The sequence below is a fragment of the Trachurus japonicus genome, chromosome 3, assembly GCF_045865225.1.
Source record: "Trachurus japonicus isolate A0001 chromosome 3, Traja_1.0".
Taxonomy (NCBI): Eukaryota; Metazoa; Chordata; class Actinopteri; order Carangiformes; family Carangidae; genus Trachurus; species Trachurus japonicus.
Window position 1 is genome coordinate 33520476 of NC_140909.1, and position 19667 is coordinate 33540142.

Below are 19667 nucleotides of genomic sequence, written 5' to 3' on the forward strand. Positions count from 1 at the left end.
CGACACATTTCACCTCAAATTTGAGTCTTTTTGTGCTTTCATTTCAAAAACTTGGAGGGATGAAAAAAGGACACACTTGTGATCTTATGTTATTTGAATCAGCAGAGTCACTATTGGGCAAAAACAAGATGACAGATTCAGCAAGTTTCTTGTAAAATGAAGTGAAATAGAAAAAAAAGTTTTCCCTTTTGTTTTTAATGATTAATCAAACTCTAGTCATGGATTTGGTTGTTATGCTTACTGTTCAGTATGTGTCATGAGGATAAGTTGTAACATTCATAACTATCCAACCCAAATAATATTCATTAGCATGCATGTGCAGGATTGTACAACTAGTTGTATACCAGTAACTGCTGAATATCTCTTTTTTCTTTCGCATTGTAATGTTTGGCCTTTTTTTTTCTTACGGCTGCTTTTAATGCTTGAGATGATATCTTTTGGGCAGCATGCACACACACACATTGTCACATGGGACGGGTGCGCACCAGGTTCAGAGGGGTGTCAGTCGACTATGCCGGCACAGCAGGAGGCTAACAGGCAATGTGCACTGTGCCCTGGAGCCACGGGGGAGAGCTTGAACCATTTATAAGACCACACATCTGCATAACTGTGTGTGTGTGTGTGAGAGTTTGTGCATGTGATTGACTTTGTGTTTGTGCATGTGCTTCTGTGTGCATGAGTGAGTGCTATCAGGTGGGAGTGAATGAAGCAAGGACATCTCAGCGGGCGGGTGAGCTATGGAATAATTTTTGGTGTAAATAAGGGTGAAATGAAGAACATTACCCAACCGCTGTGTCAGTGCTGCCTCCTTCACATGAACACATCTCGACCTATTGCCACCTGACCTCATTGCTCATACGAGCTGCAGCAGGGAGGATGCAGCCATCTCATCTCCAGCTATAAATGGCTCTGTGCGATTACGCTGTAGAGAGTGGAGGAATTCAGCATGAGGTGAATAATTGCCTGGTCCTGAATGTGATGTGGAGTGTCAAGGCGAGGTGAAATTGACAATAAGCCATGTTGTGTGTGTGTGTGTGGATTAGCGTGGCAGCATTGGCATGGTATCTGCTTGCCTGTTTGGGAGAGGAGGCACAGGCTTGTATTCATGACGGAACACAGTAGTAGAAATACTCAGAGTCAGTAGCACCTTATTCTCATACCACATTGTGGATTATCAATGCAGATTCAGTATGATTTATTTCCCCTTGTTAAACTCAAACTTTAAAACTTAAGAAAAAAAAAAGAGATACGTTTTGCTGTTGCTAAATGGCTAGCGTTAGCATTAAAGGGATAGCATTAAAGGTAGCATTAAAGGGATAGCGTTAGCATTAAAGGGATAGTTCAACATTTTGGCAAATTGGCCCATTGCCCATAATCGCTATAGTCATAGCAGTAGGTTCGTTACCTTTAATTGTCGGTGTAAGCTATTTTTAGAACGGTGGAGTGAAGCAGCAGGCTGCTCAGAGCTACGCTACGGAGGCTAAGGGAATTTCTTGGTTTCACTCATCAAACTCATCAAATAAACAAACCCAACAACTCCAAAAGGCTGTCGTGGACAAGTTGTGAGCTGCACATTCACCACGCTATGAGATAATAATGGAACGTTACGAGACGGAGCCATTTAAGAGGTAAATTCATGCAAAACCGCTGATGCGCGTTGCGTTCAGGGACAGTTTTTCAGCAAGCAGACTCTGTATTTACCCTGTATTTACCTCGAAAACGGCTCTGTTTCGTAACGTTCCATTATTATCTCATAACGTGGTGAATGTGCAGGTCACAACTTGTCCACGAAAGCGTTTTGGAGTTTTGGGATTTTGTATTTGATGAGTTTGATGAGGGAAACCAAGAAATTCCTTTAGCCTCCATAGCGTATACCTCTGAGCAGCCTGCTGCTTCGCTCCGCCGTTCTAAAAATAGCTTACACCGACAAATAAAGGTAACGAACCTACTGCTATGACTGTAGCGATTATGGCAATAGGCCAATTTGCCAAAATGTTGAACTATCCCTTTAACAGCCTACCAATACTGTACAGACCCTTTAAACATGGTTTTGCTTGCTGTAAACTCAGGCACATTATTATTGTAGCAACACTCATAGTAAGATCTGATCAGGTTTTGGAATCTCAGTGTGTTTGTTTTCATTGTTACAGCCCTAAATATAATTACTTGGTGGCAGATGGCCCAGATCTGGATCACAAACAAAATCTAATTAATCGCTCAGTGGCCCAAGACTGAGTGGTCCCCTGCATTTTGTGGGAATGTATTCATACATGTTTGACATATCCTTCAGCCAAAAAAAAAGAAGACTTTCTCATTCGCCCTTCTTTGCTTCTACGTTGCCCTCGGGTCTTGTTTTATTATTTTGCTCGTGTCTCTCAGCCTTTTGTGTACACTCTGTGCTCTCAGCCTCATGTATCAACCATAGGAGATACATACCTATTAGCCTCTGACTCCTTTGTGCAGTATCACTGTGCCATTTGATTCTTGCAATGTACAGGCAAGGTATTCCTCTGTGGTGCCTCAAGGCAGCCTCCCAGCCTTTGAAATTGCATTTCAAACATTTTGTTTGGGGGCTTTGACAGGACACATCTCCACTGCTCACAGCTCACACAGCTCTCCAGCAGCCGGCCGGGACTCCTCTAAATGAAGTAAAAAGCCTTAGTGACACCCAGCATTTTTCTTTTTTACTGAGTAGCCTCTATCATTCATAGCGAGTCCTGTCCTTCTGACACCGTGGCCTGGGCAGGTCTCAGAGGAGCAGAGAGACGGAGGCACAGCAGCAGAAATGCCTTGAGCGTCTTGAGAGGATCAACAATGTCATGACCTGTGCTCCTCAGATCAATTGGCCCTTTCAGGTGTCCCCCACCGTGGCATAACAATTTAGTAAGTGTTCACCACATGTGTAAAGAGACGGAGTTGTTAAATAATGCTATAAAGTTAATCATCGTGCTGCTTCCCACCCTCTCTGTTCATCCCTGTGACATTGCGTCGTGACATTTGTCAGTCAAAGATGCATCAGCGGTGTCGAGAGTGGGTGTTGTTGATCATGAAATAAGCTGAAGAAGAAGAGGGGAGAGGCAGGATCTGCACTGTCAATCCTGTCTGTCATTTCTCAGAAGATCATAGCCTGAGGTCTGGAGCATGAGCTGAATGATGATCACCTACTCTTCTGTGTGCTCTACTAATGAGCAGCTCCTGGTGGAGCAGCCCTCTGTTAAAAAAAAACCTGACTAGGGAGCGTCAGCGGGGAAGGGGGAGGTGGGCTGAGGGGTTTAACCTGTGTGCACGTTCAGACTTTCGTTTCGGCGTGGTGACTCCCATGATTCTTTGCTCATTCTCAGCTGAACTACGCCGAGTCCAGGCTGACCCAGCTGGAGGGCTGTCACTGCGAGAGGACATGCAGCGCTAACGGCCTGGTGTACCGGGATAAGGAACTGTGGGTGGAGCCCGAAAACTGCAGGAACTGTGCATGTAAGGTGAGTGTCACCCTCATTCTTAAAATCAAAGGACGAAGCAGCTTTCAACCCTGAGAGTATTATTTTCCTCAAACAAGTGGAAAAAAAAATCTACCTAAGATGTTGCAACTTATTTCCTGGACGAGTTATAAAGTTTCTTGTAGGAATTTGAGTCACTTTCTAAAGAGGAAGGCTAAGTCTGTTTAACCCCTTTAGCATCAAGTCTCTCTTATTTTCCCATAAGTCATCTAATTCCACTTCCTGACAGCATTACTCCTTTTCCTGAGCATTGCTATTCATGGAGTATTTTTTGGCGTTTTTTAAATAGTGAGAGAGATCATGGGAAATGGCGTGATGTACAGTACACCAGATATGAGTAAAAGATGTGAGGGCCACCAGGCCACCAAGGTTCCTTCCTCCAGTACTGTGTATCTGAATTGTTTGAACCTATACAGTAATGTTTACTCTGAGTGAAATATTCAGACCCAAGATGTTGTGTTGATTTTTACCTGATAAAGGTTGAAATAGTTTCATCCAATGCAGTTTTCCTTTTCAAAATTGAAATGAGATTGTTAAAGCTATAGTGCATAACTTTTTCACGGTTGTTAAATGTCCATTGCGCCCAAGCCATTACTAGATTACATAACACAACACTGATTAAGCCAGTCTACTCTGCAAATCTTGTGCGGTATTTTTCCGTATTTATTGTTTGAATTTCAAACAATTCTCGCACTTGTGCACAGGAAATGACGTGTTTTACCTCACAACAGGATGGGAGGGGGCGCAGGAGCAGTGAGTCTGCTAGCAACAGGTAGAAACAAGCACCCAAGACACTGTTCAGAAGTGGATTGTACTACATAGGAACGGCCTGGTCGTTCAGCAGAAGGAATACAATCAAAGAAAGATTTGAATGAAAGTGAGCAAAGGAGAAGAATTTACATTGGTGGTGTTTTTCCTCAGTGGAGATCAGAAATCAGAGGGCAGACACGGATGTCACTGTACTGCTGATATGAGTATGTGTTGCCATTGCGTGTAATGTAACGTAGCTTTAAGACTCCATATTTAACAAAAAAAAAGACTCATTAAGGATGACAAATTAGCAGCGCATCATGTGAAAGAGTAGTAATGAAGGGAGCAGCAAAAAGACAAATGACACGATTTTTTACACAAAGCATCCTCTCTGCAGTTAACCTGAGCAGAGTGAGCCTCACAGACTGATGATATAACAGTGCAATCCTTCTGCACCACAATACTTTACTCACCCACAACTTGCTCTCCCATCACACATCCCTCTTTCCCAGCCCCTGCCTCCTCTCTCCCTACCTCATGCCTGACCCCTAATAAGTGTCCCCCTAATAAGCCTCCCTGCCTCTGCTCATACATAGGAGCCAGACTCTGAAATATGTCGAATCAGACCATCCTGAGCCCTGGGGAATTAGACTTGCTGCATCATTGCACATCAAGCACAGGGTGGAGTTTAGTCGGTCTGATTTCCTCCCGTGGACATATCATTAACTGATAACCACTGCATCCTGGGGGAACCATTTCCGATGACTCATGAAATGAAGAGGTGCGTGCAGAGAGGTATCAGACTCAAAAATGAAGGCAGTCCTTCAGGGCCTGAATAACTACCTGCTATCAGGAGGCTGCTCAATTTCAATATCGGGCACCCAGTGTTCGATGATGAATCTGCTATCTGACTGTACCACATTATAATTTTTTTTTTTTTTAACACGATAGCTTTTCAGTCTCAGATTGCAGTCCTGTCGGTGGCTGAACAGTCGGGGGTTGGTTTGCATGGTGCGAACACTGCTGTAGCATTACTCATTTTGTACTGGGCTTCAGGCTACAGTGGATGATACACTGCTCCATGTGTGTTTCATGTAGAGCTGCAACAATTAATCGATTAATTGAACAATAATCAATTATTAAATAAATCGTCAACTATTTTGATAATCGAATTATCGGTTTGAGTAGTACTTTAAGAAATCCCAATTCTCTGATTTCAGCTTCTTAAATGTGAATATTTCTGGTTTCTTTGTTTCTTTACGATAATAAACTGAATATCTCTTTGGTTTGTGGACAAAATAAGACACTGACGACATCATGTGGTTTAGGAAACACTGATAATATTTCAACATTTTTTAACATTTTATTGACCAAACAACTACTCGATTTAATCATTTAAATAATTGACAGATTAATCGATAATGAAAATAATTGTTTGTTGCAGTCCTATAGTTACACGCAGACAAGTGACAAATTAAAGGAAAAAACAACTCAAGTGTTTTATCCAAGGTAGTTCCCAAACCTATTCCCTCACATGATGTGGTAGAGAGTGCTGTCAAACAGCTTGGTCCAAAACCTGTGACTGTGAAGACCACATTATTGTCGTACTCATACTTATTTCTTCACATTTCATTCCCACGGGTCACGGAAGAAAAGGTGTTTGCTCGCAGACAAAGGCGTTAACTTCAATGAAGGGGTGTGCAAAAAAAAAAGCAGGAGACATGTTCGGTATGGATTTTTTGGCAGTGCCACAGGCAAACATTGTATGTGCACACTGACTGTTGAGTTTCTGTTTCTGATATTTGCATGTTTTTTTGATGAGACAGGAAACTAAGAAAGGAATAAGGAAATTCATCTTCTTTCAGAACGGTGTGGTGGAATGTCGCAGGATCTTCTGTCCTCCGGCAAACTGCTCAGAGGACTCGCTGCCGGTGCACGTCGATGGGACTTGCTGCAAGAAATGCAGACGTGAGTATGAGCGGCTCCTGTTTAGAACAAGGAGGAAGCTAAACATCATGGTGCTCAGTTTACACCATGGCTGCCATCTTTTTAATCCCACTATTGTATTTTGGTTTGTATTTTCTCAGCAAACCAACAAAAAGAACTAGGAAGCATATGATCGACCCACATAATCAACTTTTCTCTGTAATCTTTTCACTTTTATCCACCCATATATAATTAATCAAGACATATTCAATTCAGTTGTATCTTTTGCTGACGTTCTGTCATAGTAAATCAACAATATTTTTGCCTCTGAACATGGAGGGCAGTCGGCATTTACACAGCCATGCAGAAATTCACTCAGTGATTCACCCGCTGTGGTATTGATCAACATGTTGTTCTCATGCAGATCAAATCAGATTGAATTTTGGCCTGCAAAATACCAGCAAAAAGTCTCTATCATGTCTGATACAGTTCAGGAGAAGGTGGGGCTGACTTTACACTAATTCAATATTTTGACAGCATTTTCAAAACTGAAAAAAACAAGAAAATACTATGTGTAGGGAATGGATTAAACAGTTTGTTTACCTTATGTAATCAGCAAACATTAGCATCCCAGCTAAGAAGTGACTAGTTATCCTTGCAGTATTGCCAGAATATAGAGGATTGGACCTTAAGCATTAACTTACTCCTGCAGCTGCTAGAGTCTGCAAGCTACAGTACATGCTGACACATATATTTTCCTTTATTTCTGTGTGAAACTGAAGCTTTAATAATTTCTGCAGGTTTTTAGGGATATAGCCACATTTCGCTCTCTGGTTGTACCACATGTTTTTACAGCTGTGTAAAGGTGTATTCTCTGTTACATTTATAGTATGTGAATATATCATTGACTTCTACTGAAGCCCAAGCAACTGACAAATGTAAGTGGGTGTCCTGGGCTGTGATCTCCTGCTGGCTCCAGCATACTTGCAGGTCAGAGTGCAGTTTTGCTGAGATCACAGTGAGCAGATAACTCTGCTACACTGTCTTTGGAAATAGAGACATTGATATTTTAACTTCACCAGTTTTACACTATCACACAACTAGAAATGAACAGAACACTCCCATTCATGTTTATGGTGATGTTGGTCCTCTGATCAATATTTATTTCCCACATCAGCGATGTGAAATCACAAACCTTTGTGGGAAAGTTTCATCAATTGGAGACGTAACTTGTCCACGCTCTAACTGTGTCATCCCACTTCTTGTTCTTTGAGAGGAGACACCGTTCACTCATCCACAGAAGTTTGCTTGTTAGGAAAACAATAACAGAAGTTGCATTATACATTATGACCAGATTACAAGCTCTGCCAGTACACCGGTTCAGCTTTCTCGCTTCACAGTAGCTCTTGCTTTTGAAGTTTCTGGCACAACCGCAACCACTGTAGCTTGTTTTGTGTTTTGTGTTAGTGCTGATGTTCTGCTGGCGTAATGAAACCAGAGTGAACCATCTGCGAGAGCAAAGATCACAGTCACCTGAGCATCACTGCCAGTATAAAGCACACAGGTCTGGTAACGGCTCACCGAGCCAAGAACAACCGTGTCTCTTGCCGTGCTGCGAAAACAATAAATCCCTGATGTATAGTCCATCTTTGAATAATTCCAACCCTCCTCTGCCTCCCTCCATCCCTGCGCTCACTCCTCCTTCCTCCTCTTCCTCCCCTGTGAACATCAGAGCTCTGGCACAGACGAACGAGGGAGCAGCGCTCCAGAACTGCGACTGAGCGCTCCGCGGTCTTGCACCCTGGAGAGGAGAAAAGCAGGACTTCATATCATATGCTTCATTTTCTATTTCTGCTTTATTGCCAGAGGAATATGTAGAAGGGTCTCCTCTGTTGTATTCTTAATGCGCTGATACATTTCCTCTCCACTTATGCACACTAGCCAAGAACAAGTTTGTTTCTAACAGAATTAACTATGCAGAACTTCAGGCTGGGAACTTTTTTTTTTCTCTTCACAGGCAGACTCACAAGCATTTTTCTCTATTGTTGAAAGTACCACAGGAGCTCATATTAGCTGAAAGAATATTCCATTTCTGTCATTTCATAGTTACTGTGCTCACCTTAATGGTTTGATACTGAAGCGGTTATGTTCTATTTTTCCACAGCAAAATGTACTTACATGGGCCAGACTTTCTCTGAAGGCCAGCGCTTTTTATCCAGGAGCTGCAGGGAATGCAAGGTAACCTTTCTTTCTACTGTACATTTCCTTTGCCACTGTGCAGGCTCTGCAATCAGATCGCCATTCTTCTATTTCAGTGTACGTAAATGCTTAATGGTGGACTGCTTGGTGCGTTATTCAATTATCCAGCAGGCCTTATTAGTTTTTCCTCCCTCCACCAATCTGTTCAATCTGCTTTTTTTCCTTCCTCTCTAATGGTGAGATAGCCAGGTAATTAGAATAACTTATGAACGCCGCAACACAAAGCCCTGGATTGAACTGGAGCTTCATCACCATGTGGATTATAATTAAAGTCATTATTCCAGCTCAATATAGAACAGAGGTGAGCTTTTTTTTTTTTAACTCAAAAGGCCATTTATCTCTAAAGAGAGAAAACATCTTTTAAGGAGAAAACTAGCGTTTCATGCATGTAATTGCTTACAAAGAGCCACACAGTGGATTCCTGGGTCCATTATTAGCCCCCAGAGACTCTGAAACATTATGTTATTTGTAAGCTTTGTTCCAAGCAATTACATCCATCCTTTAAACTCCTGGATGTGAGCGCTGCTAAATGACCAATTTGTAGACAAATTGTTTTGAGAGGACACCTGAAATGTTTTATTTGGAGGCTTTCAGAGGTCTCTAATGTCAGTGCCTGGATCCATGACACCCCGATTTTTTTTAAAGTGTATTTTTGGGCTTTTTGTTGGATAGTATAGTTGAGAGAAACAGGAACTGGGGAGGCAGAGAGAGGGGGAATGACATCGATTAAAGGGCTGCCTGATGCGGGATTCAAACCGGGGCTACATATGGGACACCTGCTCTCAACCCACTGCTCCACACGGCGCCCCGACACCCCATTAATTTAAGCTTGACATTTCCACATGTGTACTGTAAGTACATGTGAACACGGCTGCAGTTTGTGATGGTTTCTGTTGGTCTGTGGCTGGTTGGTGCTGATTCAACGCTGTAACCCTCCTCGCTCTCATGTCCTCTCACTCTCACTGTGGGAAAAGTGGGAAGTGAGAAAAGTGAATATATGCATTGACATTTGGGGAGAATAAGCAAGAGAAGGAAGGAGAGGGAGAGAGAGGGAGGGAGGGAAGCTACACTAAGCTATTTTTAGATGATGTGTGTAAAGGGAATCATCACTCTAGTCCACAGCTAAAACAATTTTGATTAAGTTAAAGATCCATTTTTACAAATCCTGTATTTCATTTACATTTTCCAAAGCATGTCATCAGTTTTTAGTGAGCTAGATAGTTAGATACTCTCTGGTATAGCTCTCTCAATTAAGAGCCAGGTCCCATCTACAAACAAATAACACTCAGAAACTTAAACCAATTGCTTGTCGTGCTCTTGTACCATATCCCCCACCCACCCCCCGTAAAGCACTGTAGGCTTTAATTAGGAGAGCAGACATTCAAGAGAGGGAATTATTTATCTGTTTGTAAAGCTTCGGTCTCATTTCACTGCTTTTGATGATCATTCCTATTGATATGATGCAGCTATTCCACTTGACAGCTTCAAATCATCCAGATTTCAGCCTCCAGCATGAAAGTCTGATGTGTTACACAACTGGAGCCAGTACTGCAGCCTCCACATCCGTACACAACTTCCTACATGTATAACACTGTCATTGCTGATTGTTTGCTGAAATATCAACATGAGATTTTGCACAGCTTCGTCGGGGCTTTGCCTACTGTATTAGAGGCACATGGAGGTGTTTTGACTTAGTTTTACAAAGCAACTGATATTTATTGTGTTTTTAACCTTTTATATTCAAATTTTTAAAAACATCACGATAAAGATATCATTTTGATTAAAAACTGTCTATTCCCACATGTCAAAAGGAAATAAATCAATAAAAGGTTGGCATAACCGACTGGAACATAGTGTGATTATAATCAGTTGAGGTGGTTTTTGAGGCAGTTACAGTTACCTCAATGTCTTCTTTTGCAGACTGCATTCATGGGTTAATTTCATCAAGTAACAGCAGTTAAGTGTGTGGCTGGCTGCTGGGCAAATTGCTGCTTTGCCAGGGGAACGTTATATTGGGTTTCATTTTCCCCTCAGAATGAAACCATCTCGTGTGCAGATGCGGAATAGCATCTCATCACTGTTACAGTGTTTTTCACCGCTGGAAGGTGCTTTTACTGAGATGGCTTGTGTTTTTTGGGGAAAATAGTATCGAAAAATACACACACTCCAAGCACAAATGGTGGGTAAAGTGAAGATACAGTATGAGAGATGTAGCACTGCTCAACAATGGCTAAAGCTCTTATCACCGCCCGCTTCTAGCAAGAGATCATGTTTTAAGTGACTGAGAAATGTTGCAAACTAGGTTAATGGAAAACTGCAGCATCAGCAAAGCTACCATCTGAAGACATGTGAATATATAGAAGGTTTTTATGAGCCAATACTGTCACACAGGGTTACATTAGCACTTGTTTTCCTTTTTTTATTATTATTATATTTTTGGGGCATTGTTTGCCTTTTATTTGATAGCATAGTAGAGAGAGACATGAAATGGGGTGGCAGAGAGAGGGGGGAATGACTTGCAGTAAAGGGCCGCCCAATGCGGGATTCGAACCGGGATTGACTACAGCAAAGACTATAGCCTCTGCATATGGGGCGCCTGCCTAACCTGCTGTGCCACTCGGCGCCCCACTTTTCCTTTTAGCAATGCTTTGGTCTCCACCAACAACTGAAAAAAAAGACTTTGCAACTGTTAGGAGCTTGCAACAGATTCCTTAGCTTTTTCATCGAAACACATCAACTCACTAGGATAAGGCATTGAAAAGAGGCTTTGTGGATGTTACTGCTAAAACAATGTTCTAACATAAGCTACTGCTAATTAGGTGACTATTCCCTGTAGACCCAATGCTACAATCAACAATTCTCACATAAGATACTGTTAATATAAACATCTCTGATTAATGCAGTTTTAATGGATTAACTGAAAGACTGATTCATTTATGATGAAAATGCTCATCACTTTAGAGATTAGAATTATATTATTAGAAATTAAAATATTAGAAAATGATGTTACCGATAAAAGGCTCAGTGCAAAGCAACTGTGGTGTACAAAAAAAAGAGGAATCAGTTAAGCACAATGCTGAGGGAGAAAAGCATCTTAAGGACTTGAGTTGATACTTCAGTTCACACCCTAGAGACATTGCAGGGACCGCTGGAGCTCTGACATTCCCAGCCAGGCTCCAGCTGCTGCCGCCGCTGCTGCTGCTGTGTCTGCCATTTGTTTTGGAAGATGACACTGAGTTTTATCTACCTTTGTTTCCCCGCTTCGGTGGCACGTATCTGCAGCGTACTTGCTGTCTGTATTCATGCCATCCTTATGAATGTGAACAGCGCAAGCAGCCTTTACATTCTGCCTTTTCTGTTGTCATGGCAGCCTCATTCACTCAAGGGTATTTTTTTAAATACTTTGTTTTTTAATATCTTTTTAACCGTCATTTCAAAAGCAGTGTCATCCTGACCTTGTGACATTCAAATTAAAAGGTTCACATTAGCAAAATGGAGCTGTACTGTACGTGCAGGCCTTTATGAGGCCTGAAAAAAGGCCTGAAAAAATATTTAGCGTGTCTAAACTATTAAATAAGTAATAGTTGACTTGATTTGTCAGGTTGTGTAACGTTAGGGTCACATTTTCTAAATGCAATTAAAGACCTTCAAGATACGTGACTGATTTTTCTCAACAAAACACATGCGGCTTTCAGAGACCAGGCATTATGTGAGCAGCTACAGTACAGCAACAGCAAACGGTGAATTTCTTGTCGTTCTGAAAAATTAACTGTAAAAAAAATTGTATATTTTGCAGTGAAAGAGTGTGTCTATTTAGTCCATAAACCTTTACTGTATTGATGATACCAGCTTTTTCTAGTTGGCCATATATGCTGATATAAATAGACTGTAACTCTACACATTTAGACCAACAAGGGTTTAGTACTGAAAACATTCAGATTAGCTGTCACCCCAGCGGCTTACATACTTGCGTGTCTATTGCATTTGCACTACATAATGGATACTAATTTCTGCTTTTTTTCCTGTATTTTCAATGGTCCAATGGTTGAAGAAATGGGCGAGACATATGAACACACATGTCCAACACGAGATTCACAAATAAATCAAGATCATCCTCCTGCAGAGAATCTGAAAACTGAAACTCTGATGTTTTGTCTCCTTTTTAGAATGGCCTGATGGTGAGAGTCACCGAAACTTGTCCAGAGATCAACTGCACCGTCAGTGAACAGATCTTACCAGATGGAAAATGCTGCAATGTTTGCCGAGGTACCTTACTCTCCGCAGTTCTACGAATTGTTTTTGTTCATTGGACGTGCCTGCACCAAACCCCTGCCCCACTGCAAGAAGTGAACGCTCCGAGTCTGCCGGATGCTGATTCAGGCCGTGCCTCTGCAATAACTATGTTTCTCTCCCTTTACACCCCGTGTGAATGCTTCTTGGCTGGTATACCTATCAGAGCAGATTGGTCTGTCTGCTATAAAGCACCTGCTATGCCAATTTGCCTGAACCCCGCTGCTTTGGCAGGGAAGTACTACAGGGTAAATAGCCACTGGTAATTCAGTAAATACATTGAATAAACAAACTGTAGGAGGCTGTCAGCTATAGAGCAATAATAAAAGAATCCCGGGGCAGGTTCTGAGCGAAGGAAATTGCTCTCTCGTTTAAGTAAGATAAGCAGCATGCCTTAGATTCACCATAGTCAATGGAGAGGAAGATGAAAAAAAGCTAAAAGAGAAAGAAAAGACAAGATTTGAGTAGGGGAAAGAAAAGCTGAGAAGGGAGATCAGAGAGAAGGAGGTGGTTTAGATAGTAAAGGAGAAGATGGCAAAAAGAGGAGAGGAGAGGAGGACATATCAAATCTTAAACCTGCTTTGTTGAAAAGAAATGGTGGAAGGGAGAGGGTGTGTGGAGAGTATAAACCACATGAGAGGAGGTGGGGGTGGGGGGTGGGGGTAAAACTTGATATGTTGAGAGAACAAAGGGAAGCAGAAGGATGGAGAGCGACAGCAGGAGAGGAAAGGAAAAAGAAAAGTGGAGAAGATAAGAATAAAAGAAGAATCAAACTTAGACTCGTGTTGAAAGGGGAAGACAAAGTGGAGGTGAGAGACGGGGGAGAAGAGAAGCATGGAGTATAAAGGAGAGGACAGTGGAGTGAGGAGGGGAGGCGAAATAACTATTTAAACTGTAAGAACTAACAATTAAAGATTAGAGTCACAGTGCCTCTTCCCTACAACTCTCTCTCTCTCTCCTTCTCTCCCTCTTTGTTAAACACACACACACACAGGCACCAAAACTTGGAGCCGCTCATTATTTCCAAATCATCTGCGGACCTCTCCTCCACTGTGACTCAGTACTGTGCTGTCACTCTGAAGACATAACAGTGAGACACAAGTCAATTTCAGAGTCATGCTAGTTCTGTTCAACTGGTAATTACACAATTGTCAGAGGGTGTTCACACCTTCCTGTTTTTACTGAGATAGAAAAAGAAAGAAAATATTGAAGTATGTATACTGCTAAACAACTAAGTCCTACCATCACACACAAAAAAAACACGTTTTTCTTTTTTAGCAGGACCGTACATTATCATATGCACATGCATGCACGTACACACACGTTTTATTCCTTGTGTAATCGGTCCTTTTAGTGTGCATGCATCATTCTGTTGGGCGCGGGGTGAGAGGAAGGATAACGCAGACACAGCTCTTTCCTCAGTAATGGCTCCCCAGGCTCCCTGTCTCTCAGGGCTTTTATGTGCAGCTGGTCTGTCACTCATTACAGGACATGATGGGCTACATCAGCTCATACCTACTGAGGAGGAGACAAATCATCTCTCTGTCTGTCTGTCTGCCTCCTTTTCTGTCAGACTGATTCTCAGTTCATCTGTCCATCTCTCATGTCATATTTTTTTTGTGCACGTGCAGGATCTCGTTCTGATTTGGTTCAAAAAAATTGAGACAGACTGGCACGGTGGCACACGGCTGGTGGAGAGGCAATCCTCCTGTCCAGCAGCACAGGGTTTTTATGGTTTGATTTGCTAGTGAAAGCACTGTAGGTCCTGGTAATTGCATCTGCAACAGAGTCACCTGTTTTTAGGTCAGGGTAACGGAAAAGATTTTTTGTGAAGTCTAGGGAAATATAGTGGTTACACAGTGTTTTAAGCATCAAATCACTGCAGTCATTTGTCTGTGCAAAGACCATAGTCATTCCCCAACCAATTAGTCCTCTAACCTGAACAACCATATTATGCAGGTCGTTTGTTTCACCCCTCTGTAGAGTCTCTAGACAAGTGCCCCTGCTCCTCCACATGAGACTGTCTTCAAAGTCTGCTACGTACAGTATAAGGCCGCGTTCAGACTGCCAGCCAAAATCCGATTTTTAGCCCATCCAGATTGGAACTGGATGGCTCTTTTTAAGTCTGAACAGTCCCAAATCACATGAAATCCGATTTTTGCAAAACGGATCGAAACCACCTCCAGGAGGTAGTTTCAGATCGCATTTGGACAGATGCGTCTCAGTCTGAACAGCTCCAAACACTCAGATCGGTTCTGACTGTCCGTGACGTCACTCTCCGCGGCGCCGTCACTGTGTTACAGGTCCCGTATGGTCCCGTGAGCTCCAGTTAAATATCAATTTCCTTCTTATTACTTTTATTTTATGCAAACTACTGTGTTGTCGGCGACAGGAGTGACGGTGACGGCGCGCTCCCAGCTCCGGGGTGCTGGAGTTTCCCGTCTCTGTGGCTGCACACGCACACACACACACGCACACACGCACACACACACACACACACACACACACCAGTCTCTGGTACACGTACACACACACCAGGCGGGCTGAGGTTGAAACTAGCGGGGTAGTGCGGCTGCAGCACCGGGCAGATCACTGTGCAGCAGCTGATCTGCCCGGTGCTGCAGCCGCTGCGTCCGCGAGGCATCGCCTGTCACATATGGCGGAGCCTCCGCTCCGACGTCGTTGCTACAGCAACCTGTCAGATGGGTCAATAATGTGGCCCAGTCTGAACAGAGCCAAATGCGATTTGGACACTTGCTAAAAACAGTGTGGACAGTCAGCCCTAAAAATCGGATATGAGAAGGAATCAGATTTGAATCAGATATGCCTGCAGTCTGAACGCGGCCTAAGTGACACAAGAACAATCCAAAGAGTCACATCCACAAATACTCTGATGACACAGTTGTGGAGGCATGTGTCAAGACCAAGCAGGAAGAGAGGTCCAGAGATCTGACATGGCCCTCAGTAAATGGAGTGACAAGAACTGCCTCCTCCTTAACTCCTCTAAGACCAAGTAGATGGTCAAGAGTAGGTCGAGGAGGTCCACTCCTCAGCCAATCATGAGGCAATGACACTCAGGTGGTGCACACTTATTAACACCTACTGTAGGACTTCCACATGTGTCGTCTACAGGAAGTGGCACAGCTGGCTCTTCTCCTCAAGAAGCTCGGGCCTTTTTACATTGCAGTGCAGTGAAATGCTGCATGTGTGGTTAGTGACCTGTTTTATGCTGGAAAGGTCTTTGATTGGCAGGAGACTGGACTCACTTAGGACTGTTGTTGAGACATACACAGTGTAAGATGCAGGGCTTCTCAGATACAAACACAATACAAGCCACCCTGCAGAACTAAGAGGTTCAGGAGATCCTTAGTCCCCACTGCACAACACCTGAGTAAAAGGCAGTGTTTTGTTTGTTGTTGTTTTTTTTTCCATAGTGTTTGTTCACAAAACTTTATTATTGCACCAAATCTACCGCAAACATAAACTTTCATTCATCAGCTTCTTGTCATCCAGTGTTGTAGGTGACAGGAACAAGGTTATTAATCTGTGCATTCGTCCGCTTTCATCTCTGGCACAGTTATGAGTTTGTGTGTGTGTGTGTGTGTGTCTGTGTGTCTGTGTTTGTGTTTGTGTGCACACAGTTTTTCACTGCCTTGAGTGAGCAAATTTTAAGAGTGACGTAAATCAAGGCTTCCTTTGGTCCTCTCTTCCAGGTTATGACTTCTGCGCAGAGGGACTCATTTGTGGAGAAAACTCGGAGTGTAAAAACCGGAATACTAAAGCAGAGTGTGAATGCAAGAGCGGCTATGCCTCCATCCATGGGGATTCTACTTACTGCGAAGGTAGGACTGTACCTTAACCCCGCTCAAGCTGGGCCAGGGCACATAATGTCTAATAGCTCAGGGTGTTAAAAGCAGTGTGGGTGGTGGTGTGTAAGCATTAATTGTTACTGTATAGTGGTTTTTTAATAGGGCTTCCTTGCAGGCCCTGGGTAAGAGACTTGTAATGATCTGATATCAACAGAGAGAGAGAGAGGCCTTTATTATCACTGCATTAAAATACAATGAAATTGCAACTGCCCATCACAGTGGTGGCATTCATACTTACACATTTTAAAAGCAGGAAACAGATTAACACTCTTCAACATAAAAACAAGGAACGAGGTAGGTTAAAAGCCTGCCAACGTGCTTTAAGAGCAAAGCTCGAGTACACACCAGGAAATACGCAAAAAAAACCCCCAAAAAAACACCAAGCTGCAGACCTCAAAGCCGCTGCACATAGGTGGCCGCCATCATGGAAAACCAATGAACTAGAAAGAGTGTGTGACATGACGGTGGCTGTCAGGGGTAACAAGGCTTGTTGTATGGAAGCAGTGATATGAAGTCGGTTGTGAAGAGAGGTCTGGACCGATTGTTGTGGCATCAGCTGTTGCACAAGGAGTGGGTATTAGTGAATGTTGAGAGGAGAGCAAGATCTGTGAAACGGCGATGGCTTTGTCTGCTGTGTGAAAATGTTTCCATGGTTAAGGCTGGTGAGGGATCAGAAAGGTTCATTACTGCTGGCAACTTTACAAAGGATGCAATGAAAGAGTAACACACACCAAAGGTTGTAATGATTTGCTGATCAGTGGATATAGACCTGAGAGCAGGAACAAAGTGTTGCACACTCCGACTACACAACTATTTTACTTTGATTCAAACAGACGACGCCTTAGTCCTCAGGCTTTCATTTAGATCTTGAAGAAGACCTGAGGACTTGATCTTTTAGGACAGAGTTTATGACAGATTTCTCTCTCTGTGTCTCATTTCATATCTGTCTGAAAATAAAAATTCCAACATTTATTAAAATATACAATATATTCAAAATCCAATGGCAATGCAGCAGTGAGTTTTACTGTGGTGTGATCAGTTAAGCTTTGACATGAGGTCTCTGGTCTTCTTCCTCTGATGGCCGATTGCACTAATTTGAAGTTGCTCCAGATAAAAGTATCTGCCAGTTGATGTAATTAAGAGTCTGAAAATGAATTACAGGCAATAGCTGAGTCTCAGGAAAATAAAACACAGAAGACAAAGGTTTAATACAGAACTGCAGAAAATATGACTTTTTTTTACATTAGAATTATGCAGAACATGTGACAGTAACAAAGAATACAAGACAGGTTCAATGTTCACAGTGATGCATTATCTATTTAAAACACATTAAATGTTTCTCAATATAGTTTTTTTTGGTACTGTAGCAATGAAGTGAAATTGACTTGCCTGCAAACCACGCAGTTCTGGTTGTCAGTGAAATGTCAGTGAGAAGGCACATCCATTACTCTTTAATTTTACTGTAATTATTTTGCCCGTGCTCAGATTTTCTTCTCAGATTTAAACTAAACTTGCAGCAGAAAAGCTCCCCTTGCATGTGGGACTTTGAACCCGTGTCTTCATTTTTCCTCGAAAACCTGTAATCTGAGTTTCAAGTTGTCTTAAACTGATCGGGATCCCCAGCCTCTGTGGAAAACTCGTCACTAAGAGCGCCAGCGTGCTTCCGGTATGTTGACTGTAGGACTTGGCAGAGTAGAAGCCCCAGTCTGTGTGTGCTTGAGACCCATGAGCACTTGTGATGGAGCCAATGGCCTTATTTGATTAAGAGGCTTGGGAGCGGCAGTCGGCGGATTGAAGGATTTGCTCGATGCTCGATGCAGTTGTCTTTGGGTCGGAGCCACGGCAGACTGAATACACGAAACACGCTGAAAGCCGGGGTAGCCACAAGCCCTCCAGTCTGTTTGCGTCTGTTTGATCTGCATGGTAAAGAGGTTTACCCAGAGCTCCGCTCCAATCCACAACAGTCTCACACCATATGAGTGAGGGCTGGGAAGCGCTGATTGTTAGATCAACTTTTTAAATCGTGGAGCCACGGATCTATTGGTTATGGCAGAATTATCCATGTTTGGGAGTTGGTCCCTTAAGGCAGCTCAAACCTCTATTGTACATGGATTAGTTGGAATCCTGCTTTACAGTATGGTGATATTTGACTTGGTTCCACTCTCACCTCCAACTTAAATTGGCTTAGAATAACAGCAGACTTCGGGAAATCACATCATTATTGTGTTTTTTTTTAGCTGTAAACGAAGCTCAGCACTCTGATAATAGATGTTTTACAGTGCAAATTAATTTCTCCTGTTGTACTTAATCAACGGGAGAATGTGTCTGGCTTTGTCTCCAAGCTGTCATTAAATATGACCATTATATCCTCATAAATGCTTTAATGTGCACCTAAATGATTGAATATGAGATTATTTACGTGTAATCAGAGGGCTGTCTGAGGAGGGGCTGGAGGATTTCAAAGCGAGGCCAGACTGTGCTTTGTATTCAGTCACCTTGTGGTGCTGTAATTATTCTCTTCCTCTTATTATGCTGAGAACCTAATTACAGTGGGATATTCCTGTGGGATTTTGGTCTCCTGTGTGTCTAACTTTGGATAAGTGCTGAGTGGCATGTGATGTGTTGGGAGCTATAACTTCAGTCTTTCTTCTCTTTGTAAACATAAGACTTACATTAATATGTGTCTGGAATGTTTGCTGTTACTTAAATAAAAAAAATCACCACCGTAGCTGTGGGATAATATTTCACTCCTCCCACTACTTATTACTTTTGCTCAGTATCCACTCTCTTTGTTTAAAGTGAATGGCACCGACACTGCATGTGTAACAGAAGGTCCCATACCCATAAAGGACATGCAAACCAGACAGCCAAGCAGTCACTGACCAGGGTTCGACCTCACCTGGGGCAGTCGGTGTCGAACACAACGCAGAGGGACAGGTAACATCGGCTACAGTGGTGCCGTGACCCGGATGCCTTGGGTGGAGTGAGTTCAGGGGGGTGGGTGTAACGGAAGGGCCGCGGTGCACTCACTCTCCCATAAAGGATGTGTAAACCAGACCGCCAAGCTTCATTGACCTCT

At 42.8% G+C, this 19667-nt stretch overlaps 1 protein-coding gene across 1 annotated transcript in view; it reads left to right on the forward strand.

Moving 5' to 3' along the window:
• The window catches only part of LOC146990254 (protein kinase C-binding protein NELL1-like), a 293390-nt gene that overhangs the window by 107500 nt on the left and 166223 nt on the right, over positions 1 to 19667 (forward strand). Inside the window, exons 8-12 of the mRNA XM_085771287.1 lie at positions 3342 to 3476; positions 6110 to 6212; positions 8335 to 8408; positions 12596 to 12695; positions 16433 to 16561. Of these exons, the coding sequence (XP_085627413.1) occupies positions 3342 to 3476; positions 6110 to 6212; positions 8335 to 8408; positions 12596 to 12695; positions 16433 to 16561 (541 nt within the window). The remainder of the gene's footprint in view (positions 1 to 3341; positions 3477 to 6109; positions 6213 to 8334; positions 8409 to 12595; positions 12696 to 16432; positions 16562 to 19667) is intronic.